This window comes from Monodon monoceros, unplaced genomic scaffold (assembly GCF_005190385.1).
Source record: "Monodon monoceros isolate NGI ecotype Baffin Bay Population unplaced genomic scaffold, NGI_Narwhal_1 Super_Scaffold_18, whole genome shotgun sequence".
NCBI lineage: Eukaryota > Metazoa > Chordata > Mammalia > Artiodactyla > Monodontidae > Monodon > Monodon monoceros.
In genome coordinates this window covers 138,513,976-138,537,899 of record NW_021703774.1, presented here as the reverse complement: position 1 = coordinate 138,537,899, position 23,924 = coordinate 138,513,976, and the positions used below count along the sequence as shown (strand labels likewise).

The following is a 23,924-nucleotide window of genomic DNA, read 5'->3' as shown; positions in this document are numbered from 1 at the left end:
CAATGCTACACTGAGGGAGACATTAGGCACATTGTGGTCAGAGTCACCTGGCCATTAGATCTCTTATTTCTAAAATCATCTCAAGTGCTTAAGGTATTAAGTAGAGGAAAATTGCTTTGTTATAAAATAGCAATAATGAAGGTCATTTTACCTGAAAAAAACATCTGGGAAAATGAAACACTGTTAGTTACTCTAAGAATTTAAAAAAAAAAAAAAAAAAAAAGCCTTGTTTTTATCTAAATAATGATGGAATACATGTCATTGCTTAATGTCCGTCCCTCCAGAGTGACACTTCAAGCTGGTTGTCCCATTTCTGTGATCTTATAGACCCTGCCTATGGTCTTGTCACAGAACTCCCCTATTGTCTTTACTGGCCTGCCTATGTTAGTCAGCTCTGGGAGGATGCAGAGTAAATATGGAATGCTAGTGAATTAGAGCCCCCCAAATAATTAAAGATTGTTTAGCTCTTAACAATCATATTTATTTAATAAAACTAACATTTACTTTTTAGGAACACTATTATATGAAACCAGAGTTTTATTTTCAATTCAAAGAATTCCTGGCCCTATCCTCTCATAATTGTTGACTGGTCTCCAGAAATCATCAAGGCTTTATACGCAAACACACAAACACAGTTACAAATACACAAACTCATTATTGGCATTATTCATCCAGAGGGCAGACAGCAAATGACTCTCTAATGGCCCATCATCCATAACAATTTGCAAACTAATAACTGTCAGAATTTTATTTATATTGCTTACCAAGATCAAGAGAAGGGTTTTGCAAAACAACTGGTATATAACCCAAGAATTAAGACTACAAAAATCATTTGAGCAATGAAATACTTTTAGAACCAGCAAACAGAATCAAACAGAGATTTTTTGGTTGAGGGAAGAATAAAGATCATTTTTAACATATTGGTAAATTTAGTTGAAATAATGCAAATTTGGCAGACTCCAAAATAATCTTTGAAAACTCTTTAAACTGTAAATGGAAAGATTTTCCCCCAAACAGCCCAGTCACAGTACTTACAGCACTGAAGTTAGCAAAATTGCTTGGGTCAGCCTCTTTACTGGTAGTGGTAGTAGTAGAAGAAGAAGAAGTGAATGGATCACAAAACATATCAGGATCTTTTTCTTTGGGGCTGTCATTGCCTGGGAAAGGCTGAAATGGATCATTCAGTTGAAAGGGATCAGAAGAATCCGATTTGTTGATGGGTCTTTTCCCTGGATCAAAATCATTACAATTAATTCAACCAGCAAATATGGCAAACACACAAGAACATGAACACAGGGAGCATTAAAGAGCTGGGGTGGGGAATGGGGGTCAGTACCTCAAACACATTCTTAATATGGTCTTAAACTATCACAGCCAACACTATGTCCTCAAATTTTCACACACAACCTCTCAAATATATTCTAGCTCTGTGTAGCTAAATGGAAAAATAGCAAAGAAGGGGGGAAATGGGCCGGGAATCTTATCTGCCCAGAGAGTTGACCTTCTCTTCTCCAAAGCAGCATGTTCCCAAGAAAAGAGAGAGGAATGGACAAAACAGCAGGAGAATGACAAAGAATAATGACAAAAATGGCCTCTGCTGTGATAACCTCTGCCTGATACAGTTATCCACTAGTGGCAGGAAGGGCAAATGAGCTTTGAAAAATGCTAATATTCTTCTGATTTTCCTCTGGATCTATATGTAACACCTGGGAGCACGAAATTAAAAACTACCTTGGTAAAGCCCACCTATTTCTTGCTATTACAATATTTCAAACTGAAGAATAAAGAGAATGCTTTGAAGCCCAGGCCCTAAATCTTTGTGGGTGCTGATCAACTAAATCTTTTACCAAACAGCATACTGTTGCTCATTAATTCAGCACCATTTTCAAACAAGTTTTCTAACTTTAAAGACTTAAACTCAGTACATCCTGAAGAAAGGATAATAAGAACAGGTGCTAAAATATCTTCAAATATATATATTTTCCTAAAGATGTGTTAAGCTGGTAAGAGCAATCATAACAACAGATTCTTTCTGGCACTGTAGCAGCTTACAAAAGGTGTTCACATCTCATATCTCAAAGGATCCTTCCACAATCCTGTGAAGGTAGGCAACATTAGAATTAATGCTACCATCTAACAGCTCAGATAGCCGAGGTTCAGACATATGAAGTTACACACTCAAGATCATAGAGCTAGTCAGAGAATATCCAGAATTAGAACCCAGATCTTTAAGCTGCAGTTCAACAAACCATCTTTCTTTCCTTGATTTTTCTACAGTGATATATACTCACTTTGCTGAAGTCTTAGATTTAGTTACAGCACTAGTATATTAGTTTACTTAGGATTTTAAAAATAACTTCACTATTGGCACCTTACTGGTATAAAACTTAAATGAGCAAATTAACTATCATTTTTTAAAAAATATATTCTGACAACCTTACTCTCTAGTGATATATGATACAGCCTACTTTTCTTTAAAAGATAAAAGGAGTTCAGTTCACCTGATTTTTCAACAGGTAGCTGGGTATTAACAATTTTATTTGCAATTCTTTAAATCAAAGAAGAAAAAAAAATCTGCCCAAGAAATACCATAGGGAGGCTATTATGAAAAGGCAAGAATAATATTCTAGAACTACTGAGGCTGAAAATTTACCACAGAATGATATATGGTTAAAACAATAATGTACCAGATGTGTCTTCTCACAAGTAGCACTACAACTATTCAGGGGATTGCCTTTTTACCACTTCTCATGAACTTTATTATCTTCATTAAAAACAAACAAACAAACAAAACCCCTTTTTCTTTACAGTGCTAAACAAAACAAAAAAAATAAGAATAGTAAGAATTTGTTTCTAGACCAAAAACATCACTTTTATAAAATAAAGGAGTCTCTTATCAAGTCAAGTAAAATAATATTTTCCTTCAAGAAAAACAATACTTTCTTTTAAAATTCTGATACCGAAAAGCTGAATTCTGGATACCAAAAAGGCCATATATTCTCACATTAAAGGGCTTAAGGAAGACTTCACATTTAGCAGGAAAAAGAAAGGGACTTCGAATTAATCTTTGCTTATAGAAATTTATTAAAATACCAAAGCGCAGGAAACTGTTGTTCAAATGGTAATCAATGAGCTTCCAAAAAGTAAGAGATTTTGTTGGTACTTTCCTTTTTTCATTTGCTGCCTCTCTAAAATGATTTAAAGAGAAATTAGCTGTTGCTAGAAAAATAGTTCATGACAGTTACACAGGCTGGCTTCTTAGGCACATATCTGTAATTCTGCATTAAGGTCAGAACAGATGATGGCAGCAGGCTTCTGCTGTGTTTTTGGACTTGTTTTGTTTAAGGCCCTTTATATAAAGTCTACAAATAAGGCCCACACAATACTTTTCAGAAAGAAAAAGGAAGTAGTTGATTTAGGAAAGGTATCAACTCTCATACCAGGTGGTGGTGGGCAGGGTCTTGTTGGAGTTCCAATCTTTGGTGGCAGTGCTGGGGGTACATCTTCAGTTTTGATGGATGTTTCCTCAAGCATATTTTTTGTAATGACCATATTGCTGATGGAGCTTGATGTGGATGAACTAAAAGGATCTTCATTGTTGACCTTTGTTTGAAAAGAAATTACTCATGGTTATATATATTATGCCGACCAAACCGTACGCGGTTATGGAGCATTTGGAAGAGTGATCTTCAGTATTACGCAGCTTTATTTATTTCAATTCTGAGAGCACTAACATTTTAACCTTTGCATTCAGAACCAAAATGGAAAAAAATTTTTTAATTGTTCTATATGAGTAGTGATTATAACATCACTACTTATTAAGAGCAACAGATCGTACCAAAACAAGCCAACTCTGGATTAAAGGTTTATTAAGATTCAGGTGATACAAAACTATTGAGGCCCTTTATAAAGAGACTAATATATTTTTCCTCAAGTGAATATCTGATCCAAAAGATAAAGGAAAAAATACCGATTCCACACTTGCCAATGCACTTAAATATAGGAAAGATTTAATACTAAAGTCAAAGAAAATGGCATCTTAAAAAACATTAAAGACAACCTGAAAGTCAATTTTGTTTTTTAAGCAAACTGATCCCATGGCATAAGTCTTATTGTGGGTCTGAAGACCTGGCCTCTCTAATACATGTAGTAATGAAAGATTCACTTTTCTATAATGAATCGGATATTACAGTTTAGGCCAGTGTTTTTCTAAAGAAGCATGCTGACATTTTGGGCTGGATATAGCTCTGTGTTGTGGCGCTGGACAGGGTGTTGCACAACATCCCTGGTCTCTAGCCACTAGATATGAACAGCCCTCCTCCTCAGCTGTGACAACCAAAAATGTCTCTAGACATTGCCAAATGTTTCCTGGCGGGTGGGGGTGGGGGGAATAACACCCAGTTGAGAACCAATGATAGAGACAGTGTGACATATACTCTAAGTTTACTCTTTTGGCCTGAATCAATCCTAGGGCTACATTGGAAAATAGGTAGTTGACATATATAGTCCACTACCTAATAGTGCTGGGCTATTAATTATCTTAATACTAACCTTAACAGTCTCAGAACATAAAATCAAGTAACCAGTACAGAGAGGATGGAATGAATGTCCAGATTTTACAGCTATTGACCCAGACAGTCAACAGGGGGAAAATGTAATTCAATTGGAAGAAACATGTTTAAAAAGACAGAAGACTCTTAAAGTTGTTGAGCAGAACTGCCAGTAGAAAATTATAATTATCTGTACCATCACCATTGTCTTTGTGCACAGAAATGTCTACTTTGATTACATCTTATATTTCATTTCTGTCTGAAATCAATGTTTGCTGTGCCTTACTGAAATCAAGTTGCAATCTCTGTGAGGGTCAGGCTATAAAATCAAAAGGAAGGATCACTCTCCTTTGGTGGAAACACAGTATATTTTACTTTCCTACTAAGTATTGCAGATTACCTTTGACAATGTGCTGAAGTCAGCAAATCCATCTTCAAATGATTCATTTCCAAAAACAGAAGCAAAGGGGTCTGTGGCTAAAATGAATAAAGAAAATCAATGTAATAGGACAGAAAGACATCAAATTTCATGTCCTCTTTTGGTTAGTAACATTCAGACAAATGAAAAATATCGAATGCCAAATATTAGTCCCTGAATTTAAGCCCACAAAGACAGTTTAGCACATGGATGAATCACTGAAGAATGAAAAACAGGTGAACTAACTCTAGGTAAAGTGTTTAAGGCTTTGGAATACACGTCAAATAATACAGCTCCCGTGTGCTTAAATTATTTCTAATAAAGACATCATGAAGTAAAAAAAAACTACACCATTAATTCCACATTTCACACACACCCTTCAAGGTCCATTTCAAATACTACCATATCCACAAAGCCTAGAATAACCTAGGTATCTCTAATTCACAGAGCAAGAAGTGATTTCTTCCTTCTTTGTGGCACTGACAGCATTCTAGTTTGTATTATGGTTATCTGTGATTGATATATCACCCCTACTAGATTGTAAGGTCCTTAAAAACAAGGAATAACACTTATCCAACAAAGAACGAACGGTCAAAAAAGATTCATTGGCCATATATAAAACTGAAGAAAATAAGAAGATAGACTTCCTATGTCTGAAAAGTTCATAGTATAGTGACAGACATATACACAAACAATAATAAAATAATCTTAAATGAACTATTAGAGAGGTATAAAAAACCTGTAGTAGAAGCCATTAACTGCTGGGAGAATCGGGAAAAGCATCAAATAAGCCATTACATTTGACCTAGGTCTTTTAAATAAGGGATGGAGTCTGCTGAATAGATGGAGGTGGGGGAGAGAAATCTATTCCAGGCAGAAGGAACAGTAATTGCAAAAGCAGTACTTAATCCCTGCTCCACAGGCATGAGAAGTTATCTGTTCCATCATAGTGCACTTAACAAACAGACTAACATTTTCAGCTGGAACAAACTGACTTACTTTGAGATAGGTTTTGTCTGTTCAGGCATAAAGGCTACCAATAAGGTCAAAGAATATTTATAGGAATTGCTGCTTGATATAGGAAAGCAGAAAGAAACAAAGGAAGAAGAAAGTGAATCTCAAAAGGGAGAGTAAGACAGAGCAAAGAGGCATAGAAAAATGCTCCCTGCTCTTCCTTAACTCATCTTTACATCAAATCAGTTTTAGGACAGAGTGTGCTCACCCACTCATTTAAATGTGTAAAGTGTGCCCTTACCTCTAACAGTGAGTACACCATGGACAAAAACAGAAGAGGGGCAAGGAAGATATACATTATCTTTGTCTTGTCACCAAGACAGTCATGAGGTGGGTAGAAGCACAGAGAAAATCCGTCCTTTAGGGACACACCAATAACTCTGAACTTGAAGAGGATGTTGAGAGTCCAGAGTTACAGGAAATCCTACAGCTTTAGCCATAAAAGATGGTTTTGTATTACTACATATCTGCTGCGTCCCACAGCCTCAGGCCCTGCCTAGTCATGGGTGCTGTTTCAGGCTTTCCCTTCTTTCTCCTCCTCTTCCTGTAATTCCTGATGCAGTGGCAGCTGAGGCACAGCCTGAGCAGGATGCAGATGCTCTCCTGATTGGTATAAGGGTAATGATGGAAAAGGAGTTGGGCTCATTTCACTTGACGGACTGAAAAATCTGCTTCACGCTTTTGCTCTGCCATGGTACCACAGCTTTTACAAGCAGTCATAACACATGTGACAACACTGCTGAGTTAGGTCAGGTTTGACTGAAATATTATGAAGTGTACATTGTGAAAGACACTAATAAAAAACATGACACTTGTATATGAAGAATACGCTACATGTAGGTTACTAGAGTATTTTTTTTAACATCTTTATTGGAGTATAATTGCTTTACAATGGTGTGTTAGTTTCGGCTTTATAACAAAGTGAACCAGCTATACATATACATATATCCCCATATCTCCTCCCTCTTGCGTCTCCCTCCCACCCTCCCTATAGCACCTCTCTAGGTGGTCACAAAGCTGATCTCCCTGTGCTATGTGGCTGCTTCCCACTAGCTATCTATTTTACATTTGGTAGTATATGTATGTCCATGCCACTCCCTCACTTTGTCCCAGGTTACCCTTCCCCCTCCCCGTGTCCTCAAGTCCATTCTCTATGTCTGCATTTTTATTCCTGTCCTGCCTTTAGGTTCTTCAGAACTTTTTTTTTTTTAGATTCCATATATATGTGTTAGCATACGGTATTTTTCTCTTTCTGACTTACTTCACTCTGTATGACAGACTCTAGGCCCATCCACCTCACTACAAATAACTCAGTTCCGTTTCTTTTTATGGCTGAGTAATACTCCATTGTATATACGTGCCACACCTTCTTTATCCATTCATCTGTCCATGGACACTTAGGGTGATTCCATGTCCTGGTTATTGTAAATAGAGCTACAATGAACAGTGTGGTACCTGACTCTTTTTGAATTATGGTTTTCTCAGGGTATATGCCCAGCAGTGGGATTGCTGGGTTGTATGGTAGTTCTATTTTTAGTTTTTTAAGGAACCTCCATACTGTTCTCCATAGTGACTGTATCAGTTTACATTCCCACCAACAGTGCAAGATGGTGCCCTTTTCTCCACACCCTCTCCAGCATTTATTGTTTGTAGATTTTTTGATGATGGCCATTCTGACTGGTATGAGGTGATACCTCATTGCAATTTTGATTTGCATTTCTCTAATGATTACTGATGTTGAGCATCCTTTCATGTGTCTGTTGCCAATCTGTATATCTTCTTTGGAGAAATGTCTATTTAGGTCTTCTGCCCATTTCTGGATTGGGTTGTTTGTTTTTTTGATATTGACCTGCATGAGCTGCTTGTATATTTTGAAGATTAATCCTTTGTCTGTTGATATATTAGCAAACAGTTTCTCCCATTCTGAGGGTTATTTTTTCATCTTGTTTACGGTTTCCTTTGCTGTGCAAAAGCTTTTAAGTTTCATTAGGTCCCATTTGTTTATATTTTTTAATTTCCATTTCTCTAGGAGGTGGGTCAAAAAGGATCTTGCTGTGATTTATGTCATAGAGAGATAATAATATGGTTTCCCTCCTTCAATTTGTTAATATGGTTTATCACACTGATTGATTTGCGTATATTGAAGAATCCTCGCTTTCCTGTGATAAACCCCACTTGATCATGGTGTATGATCCTTTTAATGTGTTGTTGGATTCTGTTTGCTAGTATTTTGTTGAGGATTTTTGCATCTATGTTCATCAGTGATATTGGCCTGTAGCTTTCTTTCTTTGAGACATCTTTGTCTGGTTTTGATATCATGGTGATGGTGGCCCCGTAGAATGCGTTTAGGAGTGTTCCTACCTCTGCTATATTTTGGAAGAGCTTGAGAAGGATAGGTGTTAGCTCTTCTCTAAATGTGTGAGAGAATTCGCCTGTGAAGCCATCTGATCTCGGGCTTTTGTCTGTTGGAAGATTTTTAATCACAGTCTCAATTTCAGGGCTTGTGATTGGTCTGTTTCTATTTTCTATTTCTTCCTGGTTCAGTCTAGGAAGGTTGTGCTTTTCTAAGAATTTGTCCATTTCTTCCAGGTTGTCCACTTTATTGGCATAGAGTTGCTTGTAGTAATCTCTCATGATCCTTTGTATTTCTGCAGTGTCTCGTTGTTACTTCTCCTTTTCGTTTGTAATTCTATTGATTTGAGTCTTCTCTCTTTTTTTCTTGACGAGTCGGGCTAATGGTTTATCAATTTTGTTTATCTCCTCAAAGAACCAACTTATAGTTTTATTGATCTTTGCTGTCATTTCCTTCATTTCTTTTTCATTTATTTCTGGTCTGATCTTTATGATTTCTTTCCTTCTGCTAACTTTGGGGTTTTTGTGTTCTTCTTTCTCTAATTGCTTTAGGTGTAAGGTTAGGTTGTTTAATTGAGATGCTTCTTTTTTCTTGAGGTAGGACTGTACTGCTATAAACTTCCCTCTTAGAACTGCTTTTGCTGCATCCCATAGGCTTTGGGTCGTCGTGTTTTCATTGTCATTTGTTTCTAGGTATTTTTTGATTTCCTCTTTGATTTCTTCAGTGATCTCTTGGTTATTTAGTAGCGTATTGTTTAGCCTCCACGTGCTTGTATTTTTTACAGAATTTTTCCTGTAATTGATAACTAGTCTCACAGCGTTGTGGTTGGAAAAGATACTTGATACAATTTCAATTTTCTTAAATTTACCAGGCTTGGTTTGTGACCCACGATATGATCTATCCTGGAGAATGTTCCATGAGCACTTGAGAAGGTGTATTCTGTTGTTTTTGGATAGAATGTCCTATACATATCAATTAAGTCCACCTTATCTAATGTGTCATTTAAAGCTCGTGTTTCCTTATTTAATTTCATTTTTGATGATCTGTCCATTGGTGAAAGTGGGGTGTTAAAAGTCCCCTACTATGATTGTGTTACTGTCGATTTCCCCTTTTATGGCTGTTAGCATTTGCCTTATGTATTGTGGTGCTCCTATGTTGGGTGCATAAGTATTTACAATTGTTATATCTTCTTCTTGGATTGATCACTTGGTTGTTATGTAGTGTCCTTCTTTGTCTGTTTTACTGGTCTTTATTTAAAGTCTATTTTGTCTGATATGAGAATTGCTACTCCAGCTTTCTTTTGGTTTCCATTTGCATGGAATATCTTTTTCCATCCCCTCACTTTCAGTCTGTATGTGTCCCTTGGTCTGAAGTCAGTCTCTTGTAGACAGCATATATATGGATCTTGTTTTTGTATCCATTGAGCCAGTCTGTTTCTTTTGGTTGGAGCATTTAATCCATTTACATTTAAGGTAGTTATGGATATGTATGTTCCTATTCCCATTTTCTTAATTGGTTTGGGTTTGTTATTGTACGTCTTTTCCTTCTCTTTTGTTTCCTGTCTAGAGAAGTTCCTTTAGCATTTGTTGTAAAGCTGGTTTGGTGGTTCTGAATTCTCTTAGCTTTTGCTTGTCTGTAAAGGTTTTAATTGCTCAGTTGAATCTGAATGAGATCCTTGCTGGGTAGAGTAATCTTGGTGCTAGGTTTTTCCCTTTCATCACTTTAAATATGTCCTGCCACTCCCTTCTGGCTTGCAGAGTTTCTGCTGAAAGATCAGCTGTTAACCTGATGGGGATTCCCTTGTATGTTATCTGTTGCTTTTTCCCTTGCTGCTTTTAATATTTTTTCTTTGTACTTAATTTTTGATAGTTTGATTAATATGTGTCTTGGCCTGTTTCTCCTTGGATTTATCCTGTGTGGGACTCTGCGCTTCCTGGACTTGAATGACTACTGCCTTTCCCATATTAGGGCAGTCTTCAAGTATAATGTCTTCAAATATTTTCTCAGTCCCTTTCTTTTTCTCTTCTTCTTCTGGGACCCCTATAATTCAAATGTTGGTGTGTTTAATGTTGTCCCAGAAGTCTCTGAGACTGTCCTCAATTCTTTTCATTCTCTTTTCTTTATTCTGCTCTGCGGTAGTTACTTTCACTATTTTATTTGCCAGGTCACTTATCCGTTCTTCTGCCTCAGTTACTCTGCTATTGATTCCTTCTAGAGAATTTTTAATTTCATTTATTGTGTGGTTCATCATTGTTTGTTTGCTCTTTAGTTCTTCTAGGTCCTTGTTAAACGTTTCTTGTATTTTCTCCATTCTGTGTCCAACATTTTGGATCATCTTTACTATCATTACTCTGAATTCTTTCTCAGGTAGACTGCCTATTTCCTCTTCATTTGTTTGGTCTGGTGGGTTTTTACCCTGCTCCTTCATCTGCTGTGTGTTTTCTCTGTCTTCTCATTTTGCTTAACTTACTGTGTTTGTGGTCTCCTTTTCACAGGCTGCAGGTTCATAGTTCCCATTGTTTTTGGTGTCTGCCCTCAGTGGCTAAGGTTGGTTCAGTGGGTTGTGTAGGCTTCCTGGTGGAGGGGACTGGTGCCTGTGTTCTGGTGGATGAGGCTGGACCTTGTCTTTCTGGTGGGCAGGACCATGTCCAGTGTGTGTTTTTGGGTGTCTGTGACCTTACTGTGATTTTAGGCTAATGGGTGGGGTTGCGTTCCTGTCTTGGTAGTTGTTTGGCATAGGGTGTCCAGCACTGTAGCTTGCTGGTCGTTGAGTGGAGCTGGGTCCTTTCTGTCCACAAGTAAAAGTGTGAAAGCTTTTTTGTAAAGCTTTTTTGTAAAGTCTTTTTTGCCCCTTCCACATATATTGTGGAGCCCTGGCTCCACGATATCAAATGACGAAAGCTCTCCCAGAGATCTCCAGAGATGGAGATCTCTGGGAGAGCTTTCGTCATTTGATATTACATGGAGCCAGGAGGTCTCTGGTCGACCAACGTCCTGAACTTGGCTCTCCCACCTAGAGGCACAGGTCTGACACCCGGCCGGAGCACAAAGACCCTGTCAGCCCCACAGCTTTTGGGAAGTCTGCGGTCTTCTGCCAGTGTTCAGTATGTGTTCTGTAGGAGTTGTTCCACATGTAGATGTATTTCTGATGTATTTGTGGGGAGGAAGGTGATCTCCATGTCTTACTCTTCTGCCATCTTGAAGGTCTCCTTAGAGTTTTTCTATACGTCCTTCAATCATAAGAAATGGATTCAGCATTGGTCCAAACACTGGGGAATGTATCCTAGATGAATGACAAAGCACTTTTGCCTAAATTGGGAAAATAAGACTTTGGAAAGAACTTTCTCAGATATTGATCATGGTTGATATGAAGCAGAGACCTGTCCAGAAACTGGAAGGACTCACTGAGCATGAACTTGTTCACATTATGTGTGAGACGCCTGCTGAGGAGTCACAGAAATACTGGGAGAGGAACTCAGTAGGTGGCTTTCTTTTTCTTGAGGCACACAGGAGCCATGGGTCAGCAGAATCAGACTTTGAATGCAAAGGTAATCTGATTAGCACCCTCTTCTTCCCAAGAATAAAGGTAATGATCACTTTGGAGAAATACATAAAAGCATAATTTAAAAATATCATCTATAATCTGATTAGCGGAAATAATCCTGAGGAGAGGGGTTGAGGAATGGGCAACGTGGATGAAGGGGTCAAAATGTACAAACTGCCAGTCATAAAATAAATAAGTCATGGGTATGTAATGTACAGCATGGGGACTAAAGTTAGTAATATTGTATTGCAAACTTGAAAGTTGCTAAGAAAGTAAATCTTAAAAGTTCTCATCACAAGGAAAAAAATTTGTAACTCTGTATGGTGATAGATGGTAAATAAACTTATTGAGGTGATCATTTTGCAATGCACACAAATGTTGAATCATTATGTTGTACACCTGAAATTAACATAATGCTTGTCAATTACACTTCAATTTAAAAGAAAGGAAAGAAAGAGAGAGAGAAGGAAAGAAAGGACCCATACTAATATTTTATCAGACTTCTTTACCAGTTTTTTTCCCTGGTATTTTTTTTCCTTACATATTTGAGATCATACTATGCTGACATGATTTTTTGTGAGGTGTGAATGATAAAGCTACATTTTAGGCATATCACTTTTTACCCCTTTAGTCTCATTTAATTCATAGCAATCATCATAACTGACATGTTATATATTTGTTTACATAAGCTCTAAAAAAGACAGGAACTTTGTTTTGTTCACTACTGTATCCTCAAGGTCAAGAACACTCATATTTGCTGAAAATATTAAAGGATAAAAAGGACAGAAACCATCTAGTTACTAAGGATATTCCAAACAGATACCATAACATTTCTTAGTACAACCAGCTGACCAACAAGGAATAAGGGAAACCTTAAGGCTCACAAATAATCCCAAAGAACAGCTGTCTACCAGAGAATCCTGGGAAGAAGAAGAAAGTTTTCTTTTCTCCATGACCCATTCACAATCCATAAAATAATTAAGCTCAAGCTCACAAAAAAACTTCAAGAGATACTCGTGAATCATAGTCATTAGTAAAGGATCTACTTTCTCAAGCTGGTCTTCAATTAGTTCACTCACTCACTGACCCACTAATCCATTCACATTTAGTAAGCATCTTTTATGTTCAAGCCTAGGTACTAGGGATTTAGGGGGAAATAAGACACAACATCTACCTTCAAGGAACTCATGATTTAACTGAGTGATATACATGTACACAACTGCTACACAGTAAGTGTTAAAGTTCAAAGAGAGTAAAGGAGAAATAACACCTAGATTTATGTGGAAGGGGCAAAAAAGACTTTACAAAAAAGCTTTCACACTTTTACTTGTGGACAGAAAGGAGGTGGGAGGAGACAGAGATATACACTCACTATACCCAAATATACACCTGCCCATGCACACACATTTTTCCATTCCAAAATTAAGTGGCCTTGAAGAAACATTCATGACTTGTGGTTTGTGGAAATGGAGAAAATTAGAGAAGAAACATGAAAGAAAGCAGAGGCTAAGAATTGTAAAATATATGAACATCTGCATGCTTAGCCTGAGTCATTGCCTGTAAAAACGAAGACCTACTTGGCATTTTACTAATGCTGGTGTCAAAGATGCTCTGGGGACACCATGAGTTCCCTTCTATATCCTCAGAATGTTATAAAGCTTTAATTAAGAATTGGAGGGACTTCCCTGGTGGTCCAGAGGTTTAGACTCCTCGCTTCCACTGCAGAGGGTGTGGGTTCGATCCCTGGTCAGGGAACTAAGTCACACATGCCACACAGTGCAGCCAAAAAAATAAAAAAATAAAAAAAAAGAATTCTTCAAATTCTTGATAGTCACCATCAATGCAATTTTCATTTGTACTGGTAGCAAATAACAGGAGAGTATCAAAAAAAAAAAAATGAATTGGAAAGATTCTGCATTTTCTCAGTTAGGAGTTAGTAAAATATTCCATGCAAAAATTTTCTGGCACCACAACTAATCTCATTTATAATGAAGCGTAAAAAGAACATTTACAAGTCAAAATAAAATATATGTAGAAACTGAGTGACCTGAATTTGCTTTCTTTAGTTTTCTTTATTTGTCTGCAATGTGTCTATCACCAGGAGGAAATGCTAAAATAATTGAGACAAAATATTAAAAATATTTAATGTCCTGGGGGCTTCCCTGGTGGCACAGTGGTTGAGAGTCCTCCTGCCGATGCAGGGGACACGGGCTCGTGCCCCAGTCCGGGAAGATCCCACATGCCGCGGAGCGGCTGGGCCCGTGAGCCATGGCCGCTGAGCCTGCCCGTCTGGAGCCTGTGCTCCACAATGGGAGAGGCCACAACAGTGAGAGGCCCGCGTACCGCAAAAAAAAAAAAAAAAAAAAATTTAACGTCCTTCTATTACTATCATAACTACAATATTTTAAAGGTAGGTGTAGATGATTAATTTTTAGTAACAAAAATTTACCCTTATGTTTCTAATTTATTTTGAAAGCTTACAATTCTCCTGTTCTGTGGGATTAATCTTTTTGCTGACTAAATTTCCCAGTGAAAAAGGACAGGGGTATAGAGGTGTGAGTAAGGAAGGTAAATGTCCTGTGTTTGTGACCTTGGGTACGTAATGCCACCTCTCTGAGGCTCCGTGGTTTTCAGATGTTGAGTTTATGAACAAGTAAACTAAATAAATATGTTAAGAGCCTATATATAAGTTGGGGGAAAACACATATTTATCAACTTAACCATGAAAACTAAAAAAAAAAAAAAAGCCCAGCTTTCATTTGTCAAACAAAAAGAACTTAAAAAACTAAAGAGAAGAGAAAACAACTGTAGACTAAAAGAATCCTTTCCAGGAAAAGAGCTGGCAACACAAACACACACACACACACACACACACACACACACACACACTCTCTCTCTCTCTCTCTCTCTCTCTCTCTCCCTCTCCCTTGTCTCTATTTCATTTGGAACTAATGAAGAGTATATTACAAGTAACTAGTCTGCATTTGGAAACCATTAAACTAAAAAGCAGTAACAGCAATAACAACTACTACCATTTACTACAACAGGAACCACAATAAATACTTTAGGAAACTGAGACTTAGAAAACCTAAGGAACTAGCAAAGTTATCTAAGTTCAGGCAGCTGGACTCAAGCATCCATGTCCTATGGATGACAACTCCTCTCTAGACTGTTTATGTTTCCATTGAATTCAAAATCTTATGACAATGTAGCAGATTTGAGACAGATGATTTATTCATTTTTTCAGCAGTCAATCTGTAAGCCTTTGCTATGTGTCGAAAGTTCTGGGATGGGAGAGTAGGGATGCAACCTGGGATGACTCGCAGGTCTCTGCTTGGGCAACTGAGTAGATGGTAGTGCTATTAGCAGAGATGGGATATCCAGATGTTTAGTATTGTTTTACATTTCATAAGGTGGACAACTTTACTTTCAGACATATATCTGTGACACATTAAGTAAAAGACCATCAAATATATATATATATATATATACACACATATAAATAATAAACAGACAATATATTTAAAAATATATAATAATATATGATATATAAATGTTTACAATATAAATAGCATATAAATATAAATAATAAAAAATTATATATATATATCCACACACAAATATTTGGAGCACAAGGCTAGTGATTAGATTTGTGGTTAGTAATATGATCAAATGTTAACAAAGACAATTCTGGCAGTCATGCAAGACCAGCAGGTAAAGAGACTGGAGGCGACTTGATATCATAGTCCAGGTAAAACATGATGAGGACCCAAACAAAGCTGAGTATAATGAGGAACAGACAATCAGGGTCCAATTGCGGGTAAAAGAACAAGACTTGGCAATTTATGGGAGATGAGGAATGACAGAGAAAAAGTCTAGGATGATTGGCTGAGGGCCAATAATAGTGTCATTAGTACATAAAGTAGAATGTAGAAGGAGGTAAAGCCTGGCTCTTTGTTATTGTTTATACTATACTTTGAAGGAGAGACTAATTGGAAAAGGTGATTATTAACTTTAAGCATTGTTGAGCTTGACACCTAAGGAGAAATATCCAGCAGGCAACTTGAAAGTACTGGAAGTTCAGGAGAGAGTTCAGGCATAGAGGACAAAATCTAGGAGTCATCAGGAAACAGGATGTAGTTGAAGGCACAGAACCAGACAACACCACCACAGGAAGTGTGTATTAAGAGAAGAGCAGAAGCACCAGCCTAAATACGGGACTAAAAAGATAGCCTCGCTCTTCAGTTTTTTCTCCAGAACACTGAGATTATTTCTCTTGCTCTTGTTCTGAATAAAAGGAGACATCTGTCCCAGATACCTCCTGGGAGCAAACTGGCCTGAGGGAACAGAGACCAGCGCAATATAGGGCAACAGGAAAATGTTTTAGAATATATTAGATCAGCAGTTCTCAAAGTGTAGTCCAAGCACTCCAAAAGTCTCCCAAGGCCCCTTAAGGGAGGTCTGTAAGGTCAAAACTACTTTCAGAATATGAAGATGTTATTTATCTTTCTCACTGTATTACCTGCAACAGTGTTGCAAAATCAGTGGTGGGTTAAAAAAAAAAAGTGGTGGGTGCTTTAGTGGGAATCAAGGCAGCAGCACCAAACTGTACTGGCTGGTAGCAACTGTACTGTTCACCCTCACAAACTTGCAGGGGGAAAAAAAGGCCAGTTGCACTTATGAACATCTGTCCTTGATGAATCAATAAAAACTATTGATTTAAAATAAATTGTGACCCTTAGGTTCTTTTAAAAACTATGGAAGACAAAATTAGAAATACACACAAAGCACTTCTGCTGAGTACCAAAGTATAATCAGTTATGAGGAGGAAAAGCACTTATATGATGGTCTGAGAAACAAGGTGAACCAGCTGCTTTTTTCACGGAACACCATTTTTACTTGCAAGAAGTGACAGATAACAATGGTTATTCAGATTTAGGTATTGGGCAACACTTCTTCCTAAATAAAGTGAATCTGTCACTTTAAGGAAAACAACTGAAAGTATTTGTTGCGGATGATGAAAATTCAAGCTTTCAAGTAAAAACTGGAACCTTGGAAAGTATTATCTGCCTTGTAAGCTTAACATTATACCAATACTTAAAAGACGCTCATCAGATGGATGGTGATATCAATAAAGATGATTTAAGAAACTATTTATAATGAAATGTGTCAACATTTGGAAGACATGCATAACTCAGTGAACCAATTCCAAATGATCAATGCATGTTACAAAATCATATATGGATAAAAAGTTCATTCAGTGTGGAAGAAAGACTAATGGAGTTTAACAGAGTATGAAAAGTTCACTGATAACAGTTTCATATTCCATATCGTAACTAACTTTGAACTTCCTTCTCATTGCGGTGTCTTCTCTTGTTGCGGAGCATGGGCCCTAGGCACTTGCACTTCAGTAGTTGTGGCTCGTGGGCTCTAGAGTGCAGGCTCAGTAGTTGTGGCGCACGGGCTTAGATGCTCCGCGGCACGTGGGATCTTCCCAGACCAGGGCTTGAACCTGTGTCCCCTGCATTGGCAGGTGGATTCGTAACAACTGCGCCACCAGGGAAGCCCTTTAAATTCATTTTTAAGTTCAAATTTATAACATTTATTTATCACAGCAACAATGAAGCAATTTTGATTAACACAAATGTTTAAAGTCAGGGATCAAACTTATTTCTGTACTTGGTTTTGGTTGCTCTATTTGAAAAACATAATTCATCCAAGAAAGTAGCTATAATATATACTTTTGAACAACAGTCTCGTAATCTCAGGGTGGTTTAAATAAATGTTTATTCAGAGGTTTGCACAAAAACCACTTAACTTGCTAGTTCTTTAAAGCACCAGTGCATTCCAATATGTTAAAATCTGGTTTGTAACAGATATGAATGCATATACCTAATTAACTTGCAGTTTTTAAAAATTCAAAGACACTTAAAAAATAATGAAACTAGATTCTACCAATTCCCTGAAGACCTCTCTGGAAGCTGGTTTCGTGGAAAATAAAGTGAAAACTCTGGTCCATAGCATGTCTAAGGTTCCTTCTGCTCTAACAAAGGCAGTAATGTAAGTTTGAGAGAGAAAAAAATCTGTGGCATCACCGTATGCCAATTTTTGTATTGTCAGAACTGGATGAGGAGATATAAGGCAGAGGCGTGGTAACAAAGTGATTAACAGCATGAGCTCTGAAATAAGACATGGATTAGAAACTGAGCATTGCTACAGTTATTGTGATCTTGGGCAAACTGCTTGGTCAGAGTCTCATTTTCCTCATTATTAAAGTGAGAAAGAAAATAGCACCTGTCTCATATAACCATTTTAAAGATTAAATGAGAAAAATGCAAAAACAAAGTTTGGATGACCTTGTATATAGCTTTGAAAACAAAAAAAGAAAGAGAAAGAACGTTCAGACCTCTGATATTTCTGAGTCTGTGGAAAGTCTGTATAACTCAGCCCCAGACACCACTAACACGAAGCCCATTCAATTCTAAAGAGTTTTAGTTCTAAGATCCTCATTCAAATCACGATGTCAGTTAGATCACTGGTAAGGAAGATACAGGCTCTCATTCTGTATGTAAAGATGGTTCAACATAGGAAAATCAACTAATGTAATACATCACATTAACAGAATGAAGGGAAAAAAAAAGCCACGGGATCATCTCAATTGATGCAGAAAAAGCATTTGACAAAATTCAAAATCCTTTCATGATAAAACATTGAGCAAACTAGGAAAAGAAGAAAACTACTTCAACATAATAAAGACCATATATGAAAAGCCAACACTGAACATCATACCAATGGTGAGAGATTGAAAGCTTTTTCTCTAAAATTTTTAACAAGACAAGGATGCTCACCTTCACCACTTCTTTTCAACATAGAAATCCTAGCCAGAGCAATTAGGCAAGGGGGAAAAAAAAGGCATCCAAACTGGAAAGGAAGAAGTAAAATTATCTCTGTTTGCAGACGACATGATCTTACATGCAGAAAACCCTAAAGATTCTACAAACAAACAAACAAACAAAAAACCTGTTTAGCATAAATGACTTGAGCAAGGTAGCAGGATACAAAATCAATGCACAAAAAATCAATAGCATTTCCATACACTGATAATCTGAACAATCTGTAAAGGAAATTAAGAAAACAATGTCATTTACAATAGCATCAAAAAGAATAAAATACTTAGGAATTAGCCAAGGAGGACTTGTATACTGACAACTATAAAACATTCTGGGGCTTCCCTGGTGGCGCAGTGGTTGAAAGTCCGGCTGCCAATGCAGGGGACACGGGTTCATGCCCCGGTCCGGGAAGATCCCACATGCCGGGGAGCGGCTGGGCCCGTGAGCCATGGCCGCTGAGCCTGCGCGTCCGGAGCCTGTGCTCTGCAATGGGAGGGGCCACAACAGTGTGAGGCCCGCATACCGCCAAAAAAAAAAAAAAAAAAAATTCTGAAAGAATGTAGATACAGATAAATGGAAAAACGGCCCACATTCATGGATTGGAAGACTTCGTATTGTTAAGACATTAATACTATCCAAAGCAATCCATAGAATTCAATGTAATCACTGAAAATCCCTATGACATTTGTTTGCAGAAATAGAAAATTCATCCTCAAATTCATATGGAATTTCAGGGAACCCTGAATAGCAAAAACATTCTTGAAGAAGAATAACAAAGTTACAGGTCTCAAACTTTCTGATTTCAAAACTTATTACAAAGCTATCATAATCAAAACAGTACTAGCCTTAAGACATTTAGGTCAATGGAACAGAACAGAGAGCCCAGAAATAAACCCCTGTATGTATAGTCAAATGATTTTCTACAAATATGTCAAGACCACTCAGTGGGGAAAGGACAAGTGGTGTTGGGAACACTGGATATCCACATGAAAAAGAATGAAGTAAAAATAACTCAAAATGGATCAAAGACCTAAATGTAAGATCTAAAACTAAAAACTCTTAGAAGAAAACTTAAGTGAAAGTTTCACAACGTTGGATTTAGCAATACTTTCTTGGATAGGACACTAAAAGCATAGGCAACAAAAGAAAAAGTAGATAAACTGGACTACATCATAATTAAAAAGTTTTGTGCACCAACAGACAGTATCAACAGAATGAAAAGGCAACCTATGATATGGGAGAAAATATTTGCAAATCATATGTCTCCTAAGGGGTTAATACCCAGAGTATATGAAGAACTCCTACAATGCAACAACAAAAAAACAAACAACTGATTTTTAAAAATGTGCCAAGTACCTGAACAGACATTTCTTCAAAGATATACAAGTGGCCAATATGCACACAAAAAGATCAAAATCACTAATCATTAGGGAAATGCAAATCAAATTAATAAGCTGCCACTTCACACCCATTAAAACAGCTATTATCAAAAAACCAGAAAGTAGTCAGTGTTGGCAAGGATGTAAAGAACTTGGAACCCTTGTGCACCACTGATGGGAATGTAAAATAGTAAGGCATGGAAAACAGTACAGTGGCTTCTCAAAAAATCAAAAATAGAATTACCATATGATCTAGCAATTCTTGGTATATACCCCAAAGAACTAAAACCAGGGACGTGAATAGGTATTTGTACACTCATATGAATAGCATTATTCACAATAGTCAAAACGTGGAAGCAACCCAAGTGTCTATTGATGGATGAATAGACAAACAAAACGTGGTATATTCATACAACAGAATATTATTCAGTCTTAAAAACGAAGGAAATTCTGGTACATGTTACAACATGGACGAACCTTGAGGAAATTATGCCAAGTGAAATAAACCCAATACACAAAAAGACAAATACTATATGATTCCACTTATGTGAGGTACCTAGAGTAGTCAAATTCATAAACACAGTAAGCAAATGGTGGTTGCCAGGGCCTGGTGGGAAGGGGAAATGGGGAGTTCTTGTTTAACTGGTACAGAGTTTCAGTTTTACAAGATGAAAAAAGTTCTGAAGATAGATGAATGTAATGGTTGCACAACAATGTGAAGGTACTTAATACCACTAACTGTATACTTAAAAATGTTTAAAATGGTAAATTTTATGTCATGTATATTTTACCACAATGTTAAAAAAAAAAAAACCCATTTATCAGAAAAAATAAACAACGTGTCCCTCCCCCTACAAAGATTCTCATCCACTGAGCTCCTTTTACACGCTCTGTGAGGACAGTAATTGATTCACCCATTCATTAAGTAATACTATGTACCCAGGTATGGTTTAAAGTTCTTGGGATACATCAGTGAATAAAAAGTTAAGTTCCTGTGGACCTCAAAATCTAGTGGGAGGAGACAGATAAGAGAAAAACAAAGTAATTTATATAGTACACTGGAAAGTAGTAAGCCAAAATAAAATAAGAAAGAGTAGGGAACAATATGGTGGGAGTGCTGGGCTAGATGACAAGGTGACATTTTGGCAAAGATTTGTTAGGGGTCATGGAGATCATCATGTGGCTATATGAAGAAAAATCATCCTAGGAATGGGGAACAGCTAAGAGCAAAGGGCCTAAGGTTCATGAGCCTGTTTTTTGAGCAATAGTAAGAAGGTCACTGTGGCTGGAGCAGAGCGAGTAAAGGGAATAATGATGAGATATTATTAGAAAGGTTTAGGCCATTGTAAACTTTTTATTGTACATAATTTGAAGGTAGAACCTGACAGGAAGTCAAGGAGACTTCCTGATACATTAGAGACAGAGTAAGAGGAAAAAAAGAACCAAGGATGATTCTAAGGCTTTAGGTCTTAGCAGTGTTAAAGATGAAATTACCATTAATTAAGATGGGGAAAGGTTCAAGAGAAGCAGGTTTGGGGAGGAAGATTAGGTGTCTGGTGTTAGACATGTTGTGTTAGATATATCTATGAGCTATGTGAGTGGAGATATGGATAGTAGTTGGATATATGAGTCTAGAGTTCAGGGGAAAAATGTGGCTGGAGTTAAAAATCAGCATATAGAGAGTATATAAAACCATAACACTAGATGAGATCCCCAAGAAGTAGAGACAGAGAAGAAAAGAAGTCCACAGCCTGACACCTGGAGCAACACAACATAAAGAAGTTGGGGAAAAGAGGAAGAATCAGCAAAGGAGACAGAAGGAATGACCAAAGAGGCTGGTGGAAAACCAGAGACAACATCTGAATGTGAGTCAATCTGTTACTACTTCTTTAACCTTGTGAACTGGCTTCATCTCTCTGTTTCTTGATTTTCCTTGTCTGTACAATAAACATAATACCAGTTTTCTCAGGTAGTTGCTGTGAGAATTAAATGAGACCACATACAGGAAAATGGTTAGCACATGGAGTGCCAGAACTAAGTAAGTGCTCAATAAATGGTATCTATTACTATGATGATAAACAATAACAAACCTTAGCCCCCTTCCAGGCTATTATAGTCCTTTACTCTACCACTTTACAGCAAATGAGCTAGGAACTGGAACTGAAAGATGAGACCAACCAAGGCAATAGAAACCTACAGTGAGATGGCAATCGACCATTTCAGCCTTAACCTATTCCTCTATCTATAAATAAGCTTTATCAAAATGTCTGTTTTTCTTTGAACATGTCCTATATGTCCTACCTCCATTCCTTGCTCATGTTACTCTCTTCGCTTTCTTTACTACTCTCCATATCTACTTATGTAGCCCATTCTTTCAAGGTAAACCACAAAGGCCACCTTCTGCTCTGAAAACATTCATGATTTGCCCTAAATGGAGGCAATCTCCCTTTCCTTTAAATTTTTGCAGCTTTAATGAATTCTCATGGCACTTACCATTCCTTCCTGTGGGCAATCAAGAGTTAATTAAAATGTATTAACCTCTCATTTTATTCTCTTCGGTTACACTTTCTAATCATATAACATCTCTAGCAATATATTAATTCAGCATTTCAATAATGAGAATCTAAAAGAGCACATGTATTTTAAAAAGATATAATTTAATAACTTTTATTGCAATAAGCCTTTTAGAAATCTTATTTGCTGTCACTCTAAATTTTGGTTGAAATCAAAACCCAGCACTACATTAAATCTTATTTTCTACATATCTGCTTTTTTACATTCCTTCTTCTAGCTGCTCCTGTTGGAAGTTAATTTTCAAGCTGAAAACAAATAATTCACACTGTTAAATCTCATCTTGTTACAATTTGCACAAGAAATCCAAAGTGTGAAGGCATTTCTACTTATCTTTCTTTATACTCATAATCCTCAATTTGTCACAATCAGCAAATTTCTGTACTGAATAACTCACTCTATTTTCATCTGGAAAAATAAGTCATTATTTTTGAAGTATTTACATGTTTGAGTCTATTTCCCCCTAATTCCCTGCTCTCCTACCCAACAGCTGGTCTGGTCTATTTCCAAATGAACAGTGAGAAAGAAACAGTTACTTAGTTGAAAAAGCTTTTAGACTCTTTCATATTTAGGTTTGAACCTTGGCTTTACCTGGTTCAAATCTAGTAAACTGTAAATCTTGATCAAGTTACTTAATGTTCTGGTCTCCAGTTTCCTGATTTTTAAAATGGGAATATTATTTAAAAGGTTACTAAAAGGATAAATGGATAGGAGACCTTCAAGATGGCGGAGGAGTAAGACGTGGAGATCACCTTCCTCCCCACGAATACATCAGAAATACATCTAAATGTGGAACAACTCCTACAGAGCACCCACTGAACGCTGGCAGAAGACTTCAGACTTCCCAAAAGGCAAGAAACTCCCCACATACCTGGGTAGGGCAAAAGAAAGAAGAAAAAACACAGACAAAAGAATAGGGATGGGACCTGCACCTCTGTGAAGGAGCTGTGAAGGAGGAAAAGTTTCCACACACTAGGAAGCCCCTTCAATGGCAGAGATGGGGGGTGGTTGGGGGTGAAGCTTCAGAGCCACGGAGGAGAGCGCAGCAACAGGGGTGCAGAGGGCAAAGCGGAGAAATTCCCGCACAGAGGATCAGTGCCAACCAGCACTCACCAGCCTGAGAGGCTGGTCTGCTCACCCACCAGGACAGGTCGGGGCTGGGAGCTGAGGCTCGGGCTTCAGGGGTCAGATCCCAGGGAGAGGAC

At 37.4% G+C, this 23,924-nt stretch overlaps 1 protein-coding gene across 3 annotated transcripts in view; it reads right to left on the bottom strand.

The window, feature by feature from the left end:
- The window catches only part of EPS15 (epidermal growth factor receptor pathway substrate 15), a 161,142-nt gene that overhangs the window by 3,898 nt on the left and 133,320 nt on the right, over window positions 1–23,924 (bottom strand). For all 3 annotated transcript variants that reach the window (XM_029227722.1, XM_029227724.1, XM_029227723.1), the window contains 3 exons: window positions 4,951–5,027; window positions 3,441–3,603; window positions 1,036–1,229 (listed from right to left, as the gene is read on the bottom strand). In XM_029227722.1, the coding sequence (XP_029083555.1) occupies window positions 1,036–1,229; window positions 3,441–3,603; window positions 4,951–5,027 (434 nt within the window). The remainder of the gene's footprint in view (window positions 1–1,035; window positions 1,230–3,440; window positions 3,604–4,950; window positions 5,028–23,924) is intronic.